At 43.8% G+C, this 8,269-nt stretch overlaps 1 protein-coding gene across 1 annotated transcript in view; it reads right to left on the reverse strand.

The window, feature by feature from the left end:
* The window catches only part of CR2 (complement C3d receptor 2), a 39,236-nt gene extending 31,493 nt beyond the window's left edge, over positions 1-7,743 (reverse strand). The window contains exon 1 of the mRNA XM_063113456.1: positions 7,635-7,743. Coding sequence (XP_062969526.1) covers positions 7,635-7,692 — 58 coding nt within the window. The 5' untranslated portion in view covers positions 7,693-7,743. The remainder of the gene's footprint in view (positions 1-7,634) is intronic.
* Positions 7,744-8,269: the final 526 nt, after the last annotated feature.

Raw genomic sequence — 8,269 nt, forward strand, 5'->3', positions numbered from 1 at the left:
TTATTATTTACTCCTCTATGATCTCATACCCCTTTATCTCTGCAAATAAAAGAAATTTATAGCCCATGTTTAAGAGCCAGTCTTCACAACTAGTGTAGGAGTTCCTCAAAGGCAGAGAGACTCAGATTAATCTGTACGTCTCCCCCAGTTCCCATTGTCTAGTGCTTCATACCTAGTAGTTACTCAATAATGTCTCTTGAATTGAATGGGATAAGGATGAAGTGAAACCAATATTCCTTGTATACTAACTTCTAACCTCAGTCTCACACAATACAGAGACCATAGATCCAAGTCATGGAGATTACAGGACAAACAGGGCTGCCCAGCTGTGGTGACTTAACCCCAATTCCTAATGCCCTTAGGAGTAAAAGGAAACATGCAGAACCCAGGAGCCCCCTTCACATGAGATGACATGCTAATTTATAGTCTTTTATCTTGAAAATAACAGGTTTTCTCATTCAGATACACTGATAGACACAAAGATGCCTCTATTACAGGACTACTCACGTTTACAGAACTACTGAGCATCTGACACTTGGAGGTCTCTAGGCAGGTGATAAAGAATGACCTCTTGACATACCTAGAGAGGCATTTGTATTTTTAAGATGTCCCAATAGCAAACTCAGACTGGTCACTCTGAATTTCAGGCTTAGCCAAAAGATACCTTGACAGAAACTTACACTGACCTAGAGACAAAGACCACAGAATATCAAACTAAGAGATGCTAAAACCTCCTCTCCTCTGTTTCATCACCAATGTCTTGACAACTTTGATCTTTAGAAAGTAAGTCTAATCTGGGGCAATATTTTCTGGGACAAAGAACACATATTGTTGCAGTATGGGTAAATGTACACAGAAATAGGCTTAGAGGTTCAAAGAATTTTTTCAGATAGACTTCAGAGGAAGAGCTGGAGAAAACCATTTTTCATAAAATTCCAGTAAGACTCCAGGGTTGTTTGATCTTCTTACAACCTTATAAGTAAAAATTAGTGGTTTTCATTTGTTTGTTTGTTGCCCAGTGAGGTCAGAGCCTGAGGGAAAGAGGAAAGGCATGTGGTGAGGGCCTCAAAGGATAGCTATATGTGTTTTGATTTGTTTTGGGGGGGTTTTTTGGTGGGGAGGGAGGGGATGTTAATATTTTCCCCCAGATTTATGGAGATAATTGGTATACAAAAAATACATAATTAATTTACACCATTTTTGGAGTTTTTTGCATTTTTTTCTTGAGACATAATTGATTATACATATTTATGGAGTCCAGAGTTGAATATCAATACCTGTACAGTGTGTGATGATCAAGTCAGGATAATTAGCATATTCATCAAAAAGTGTAGTTGTTATTAGTAAAAACTAGAACATTTTAAGTAGAAATCTTAAAGATAGAAACTTTTCTGGGATAGGACAGGAAACTAAAGTACATCAGAGATCTTGTAAAAGCCCAGCACATGTATGATCCTTTAAAATTACTTTCATGAACTTATCTAACTATCACAGTCATTAAACCTTTAGAGGCTAGAGGGAAAAAAGTATTTATTTATTTTTCTTCATTACTTTATTCTACCTACCTAGTAGAGTAATACCCCAAAGAGAGCTTAATAAATACTGTCTGATGGGTACTAGACAAAAGGAACTAGTCATTTCAAGATAGTTTCCTGTCGGGCCGGCCCGTGGCTCACTCGGGAGAGTGCGGTGCTGATAACACCAAGGCCCCAGGTTCGGATCCCATATAGGGATGGCCGGTTAGCTCACTGGGTGAGCGTGGTGCTAACAAGATAGTTTCCTGTGTCTTAATATAATAATATTAATAATAAAACAAATGTTACCTTAGAAGATGGGTAAGAAACTAACAACCATATACTTGAGTATGTATCTGGAAAAGTCATTTTTCTAGGTATGAGAGAGAACTCAAGATTCACCTCCCAAAATTTATATGTAGAGAGTAAGAAGTTAACTCTTCTCCCAGATCAGACGGTAATCCAGGCAAAAATGTGCCTGGATTATTTGAACATCAAATTTATAAATCTCCTTTTTCAAACAAGTCTGAGATGGGTGCAGGTAAAAGTCAAAGAGTAAACATGGACTGAGTGACACAAAGGCATGCACAGAGCTCCCCAAGCTGCAGCCAGACCCAGCCTTTCTGTGTCCCCCTCTGCTATTAGGGAAGTTACACAGCCTGGATCTAGCCAACCAGGCTCCTGAATAGCCATCATCATTGGGACCCAGATCTCACTGAAGTCCCCTTCTATTTATTTCCTCAACTCCTTTGATTTCCACCAGTAACACCTGCAAATGTCTCCATGTGCATACTCTGTGCAAAACAGCAAGACTCTATAGGGAAGATCAAGATTTGACCTCAATGAAGACTAACTTCATGATCCTGATAGAACTTGCACCAGTTACTCTAATCAAGTGATTTAACCTGGAATTACCAAATATAAATAAGGACAATACCAAATTATTCTTCAAAAGCTGAAAATCAATTTAAATTTACAAGATTTCGTCAGCAGCAGTGATACAGACCAAGATGGAACCAAGATCTGGAAACAGCAGAAGCAGCAGTGTGCTTCGTAACATGACTTTCCGTGGTGAAAGGAGACAAGAAACAACTTTCTGGATGAGAAACAATGGGAAAGTCTTGTCCTCAATAAGGAGACTTGAAAAACTCTACTTCTTTGAGGATACTAGCCATCATTATTAATGAAATTGCCAAAATCCCAGGTCACAAGACAATTTCCAGAGATTGGTTTCTCTATTCAGAAAAGGGAAGGTAAGTCCATGAACAATTATGAGTTTTCTTGGGGGTCACTGAACCCTCTGCACATCTTTCTACAACCAGGAGTAAAAATCAGAGTTTATCATGAGTGGAGGTAAAATATAAGAGCGGAAAGACATACACACATTCCTCAAACCATGTTAAAAAATAATTAGGCAAAGCAGTTTCCGGAAAACCAGTACATTTAACTCTTTATGTGGGCCCAAGGGGCTTTACTTGGAATGGCTTAGAAATCCATTCGAAATGAATGAAAAACAAATATACAGGATAATAGAAATAAAACCAAAAGGTCAGCCAGAAATCAGATAAGATGGAAAGTTATTATTGAGAATGAGAATTATAATCACAAACCTCAATACTGGGTTTACTGGCTATTAGATAGTCTTTGAATGACGATTATGCACATTAACCAAGATACAGACCTAAGCACAGGAGATATATCAATGAACATTACAGGCAATGTTCCCACCCACATAGAATTTTTGTTTCAATAGAGGGAGACAGACCATAAATAAATACCCATAATAGGGGTAGAAGGAAATAAGTAAGCCAGTACTGTAAAGGAAATAAACAGAATAAAGTGTCAAAATGCAATGTACCAGAAGGAGCAAGGGACAAGGTGGCTGGCAACTTCTGTTGTGAGGGTTAAAGACAACCTGTAAAGAGGCACATTTGAGGTGTGATGGAAGGCTAAGAAGGTGCCAGCCAGGCAAGCGCTGGGTAGAAGCATTTTAGGCAGAGGCCTAATGGCAGGGATGGATTGGCTGTGCTTCAGGGACACACAGAGGCAAGTGTGGCTGGAAGGCAGTGAGCAGAGCAGAGGGTACAAGTTCAAGTTAGAAAGCTGAGCAGGAGCGATCCTGTACCTCTCCACAGGCCACAGTAAGACGTCTGCATGTTATCCTGAGTGGAAGTCACTGGAGAGTTCAAGCAGGACAGTCACATGACCTGATTTACTTTTTAAAAAGAATAGTCTGGCAACTGGGTAGAAAATGGATTGGACTGATAGTTTTAGAAGCAGGGGGTACAGTTCAGGGCAAAAAAATGAGGCTGGGACCAAAGAGAAGCAGTGAGAACTAGACATATTTAGAAGCAGAAATGGCAAGACTTTCTGTGTATCACAAGTGGGCTTAAGGAAATGCGAGGATTCAGCAGTGGTGTGTAGGCTTATGACTTTAACTCCCTGATTGATGGAGTTACCATGTACTGAGATGGGAAAGCCTGGAAAAGGAACAGTGTGTGTGTGTGTGTGTGTGTGTGCGCGCGCGCGCGCGTGTGCATGTGTGTGTGCGTGCGTGCGTGCGTGTGTGTATGTGTGTGTGTGTGTGCGTGTGTGTGCGTGTGTGTGTATGTGTGCGTGTGTGTGCATGTGTGTGCGTGCGTGTGTGTGTGAGTGTGTGTGTGTGTGTGTGTTCACTATATTTAACACACTAGGAGTGTATGCGGAATCAGTTGCTTCAGACTCACTATAGTTAACACACAAAGCATCCAGGTGAAGATTCCAAGCAGACAGTTGGATGTACAAATTTGTAGCTCAGGAGATAAAGGTCAGGACCACAGGCAATACATATGAGTCATCAACATATAAATAGTATTTAAAGCCATAAGGCTGGATGAGTTCTCTTAAAAATAAGATATGGAGAAAGATGGAGGAGGCCCAGTGCTGAGCCCCTGTACCTTCCAATTTTTAGAGATAGAGCCCAAAATACTGAGTAACCAGAGAGGTGTGGAAAAAACAGGTAAGAGTGTCCTGTTTGGAAGATGAAAATGAAAACTGTTTCAAGAGGGAGGAAGCAGCTTTGGCTGCAAGACTGAGAAAGACAAGAATAGAAAAATGACCGATTGGTCAGCATGAAGGTCAGTAACGAACTTGCTAAAAGCAGCTTAGGAGAACGGGGGGGAAAGAAGCCTGTCTGGAGTGGGTGAAAGAGATAAAGAAAAATAACACGCAGTCAACAAGAGTTCTGCTGGGAAGGATGAGAAGAGGGACAGAAAAACGGAGTTTCCCTGGGTCATGAGAAGCTTCGTCCCATAAACGATGTCCTGGGGCACAGTGCAGTGCTGATGGGGAAAACGGAGAGGGGGGCATAGGTGATGCAAGTCAGGGATGTCTGCAGAAGTAAAGTCCTTGCAACAGCAAGGGGGGCTTGCATATGATCATCAGTGCAGGAAGAGTGAAAAGTGGACTTTTGTCAGGAGAAAGGATGCTTCTTCCATTGTTGTAAGTAGAAAAAACTTCCAATGTGTATTTATTGAATTCCTAGTTACCTGCTAGTGCTAGGGATTCAAATCAGGCAGTAAGACAGAGAAAGGCTTTGCTCTCAGGAAACTTGTATTTCAGTGAGGGTACAAACAACCCAATGGTAGATAACTAAACAAGAAGGTTTCAGATGGTGATAGGTGCTCTCTAGATAACAGTCACAGAAGAGGGACACTGGGCTGAGACTTGAAATGTCAAGAAGCAGCCAGGCAAGGCGCAGTCTGCAGGAAGAGTGTTCCCATAAACAGAGTACCTAGTGCAAAAGCTGAACAAACGTGGCTGTGTTCAAGGAATAGAGAGCAGGGCAGTGTGGCTGGAGTGGGGTATAGAGTATTTCAGAGAAAGGCAGAGGCCTCTAGTGAGGAATAAGGGGCATGGATTTTATTCTAGTGTGATGGGAAGCCCTTGGCAAATTTTATGCAAGCAAGAGCAGGATCTGACCCCAGATGCAGGGAGATTTGTAGACCAGCTGATTGGGAAATGAGGGAATTCCTACTGCATGGTTTTGCTAAGGTTAGGTTGCCAGTGAAGGCTTGAGTGAAATCTAAATGTGCAGGAAATTTTATTCTGTTTAAGCAATTAAAAGGAAAAAGTGGGAAAACACTCTAAGAATGAAACATGCTTCCCAGTGACTTTGCTTATAGCAGTGCAACCTATAGATACTTGCTTCAGAATCTTCCAAAGAGCTTGTTAAACCTCAGTTTCCTGGGCCACACTCCAAACCCATGAATTTCTTTCTGGAGGGGGTAGAACCCAGGAATCTACATATTAAAAAGGTGCTCCAAGAGTTTCTCAAGCACACTCAAGTGCAGGAGCAGCTGTCCAGGAGCCAAGAGATGATCTGGGGAGGGTACGCAGTAGCAGTAAAGGTCAGCAGTGGGAGTGTGCCATGCGTGAGCAGCAGGTGACAGGCGGGCAAGAGTGTGAGCAGTGCACACAGGACAGGAAACAAGCACGCCTAGGTGAGATCAGTTACAAAGGGCTTGAAAGGGTGAGGAGATGAGATTTTCTCCCACAGGCAGTAGGGAGCCCTTTAGATTTTTGAGCAAGGGAACAGAATGATGAAAATATATATACATAGACATATTTTTTAAATTTTTGGTTTTTGCAATTGGAAAGGTTAAGGGTACCAGTAGCAGAGTGACGTAAGAGAGGAGGTTGTTCCACAGGGAATTATAATGCTTACAATTAGAATATTGGTATAAGAATGATAAAAATACAAACAACAGAAGCATGTTACCTTGAACAGTCCACAGATAGGTAAACCTGGTCTTTCATGTTTCTGGAATCAAGTGACCGAGACATGGCCCTGCTGTGGTACAGGGTGCAGACTTGGAGGGGATGATGAATTGGTAGGGATGGTGAAGAAACTGATTTTCAATTGATAGTATCCTTCCCAAAATTTAGAAATAGGTGAAAGGTCAGGTCTGGGGCTGTACCACGCAGAGGTGTTAGGGTCAGTTGTGAACGTGCATTTGTTCAAAAGGCGTTAATATGAAGCAAAAGGAAAAAGATGAAGATAACGATCGGGGAAATGTTCAATTAAAGAGTCAGGAGACAAGCGAGTGTCAGGAAAGCAGAGTAAGTTGTCACAGAAGCAATATACGCCATATCCCAGGGACCTGAACAAGCTGGGGGAAGCGGGCAGCTTAAATGCTGGCTCTGTAAAAACAGGTTTAGACAGTAGACTTATTACTGACATTTAGTAGTAACAAGCAACATCTAACTCATTCTCCTAATTTCATGTGATGTTCAGGCCAACTCAGTGAGGTGGTAGGACAGTTTAATCCTTAGCTTCATTTTACAGATGAAGAAACTGACGATCAGGGAGCTCAATGACTTGTGAAAAGTCACCCAGTTACTGAGGTCTGCATACAGTAAACATCTAATAAAAGAGATATTCACTGTACCCTGGAGATCACTGTAAAGTTAGACCCATTTTCTAGCCAAGAGACTCTAATCTTTACAAATTATAATACTTAAAATCAAGCAAATCTGGGTGGGGGGGTGAAAGGGTTATAATAAACCTTGACACTATTACAGAAGAAAAATAACACGAAGAAAACTACGGTTTTAATTCATGTCTCAACTTTTAAAAGTAACTCCAGGTGTTTAGCGCTTAGAATCTCTTTACCAGTATCACGTCAAAGTTCAAAAACTCTGAGAACCATGCTTGGGAACCAGACGCTGCCCAGTCAGGGCAGGGAGCTGAGCTGGTGTGAGCAGCGCTCCCACGCGCTGCCGTCTCCGCACACAGCAGGTAGGTTTCGGTGGCGCTTGCAGACCTCGGCGGGGAGCAATGAGCACCTGCTGAATCCCGGGGACGGCGAGCCCAGGCAGGACCGAGAGAGCACGCCACCGGCCACAGCGGGGGTATCAGACAGCTGTGTCGCCGCTGGTCCCAGTTCTCGGAGGAGTGAGTGGGGACATTCAGGACTAAGAGATTACACGGGGGGGAGTCCCCAAAGCTAGCGGGAGGCAGGCATGCGTCCGGCACCGTCCCCTCTCCTCGCTTCGGGCTCCCTGCTTTGCATGGCGGCTCAGAAACCGTCCGTGCCCCAGACGCGCGTCCCTACCTCCGTGCTCCCCCTCCCAGCTCACCGAGGACCCCTGGCGCGACGAGAGCCAAGAAAACCCAGAGCGGGCCCGCGGCGCCCATGCCCCAGCGGCGGGATGCGTTCCGGGACGCGCGAGCCTCGGGCAGCTCCGGGAGGGCAGGGCTGGAGCAGCAGGCGGCGGCGAGCAACGAGAGGCGGGCCCTTAAATAGCGCCCGGCCGCGTGCGCTGGGGCGCGCGCACACCTGCCGGCCGGGGGCGGGAGGAACTCAGCGTTGTGGGCTCAGGCTCACCCCCTAGTTATGTGGCTTTCCATCGTTTTTGACCGTGCAAGCCGGTCCTCTCACTCTTCTAGAACTGAAACAAAAATCTGGCAAAGCAGTGCTGACCCTTAGTGACCCCCTGCAGGGCTCCTGCTCTTTGCTCTGCTCTGCTACGCTGTGCTCGGCTAGGTGGGCTGTACTGTGCTGTGCTCTATTGCCATTGTTTTTTAGAATTCTAGTTTGGGGCCACGAAACTCATTTCAAAACCTATTAATAGAGACTCAACCCTGAGTTTGAAAAAACAGTTCGTTTACTTTTAGGAACAGCAGCCACCTCTGCTATTACGTTGTTTTTACTTTGAAATAATTTCTTCAGAAAAGTTGCAAGAATAGTACAAAGCATTCCCATATGCCTGTC

This window comes from Cynocephalus volans, chromosome 11 (assembly GCF_027409185.1).
Source record: "Cynocephalus volans isolate mCynVol1 chromosome 11, mCynVol1.pri, whole genome shotgun sequence".
Lineage (NCBI taxonomy): Eukaryota > Metazoa > Chordata > Mammalia > Dermoptera > Cynocephalidae > Cynocephalus > Cynocephalus volans.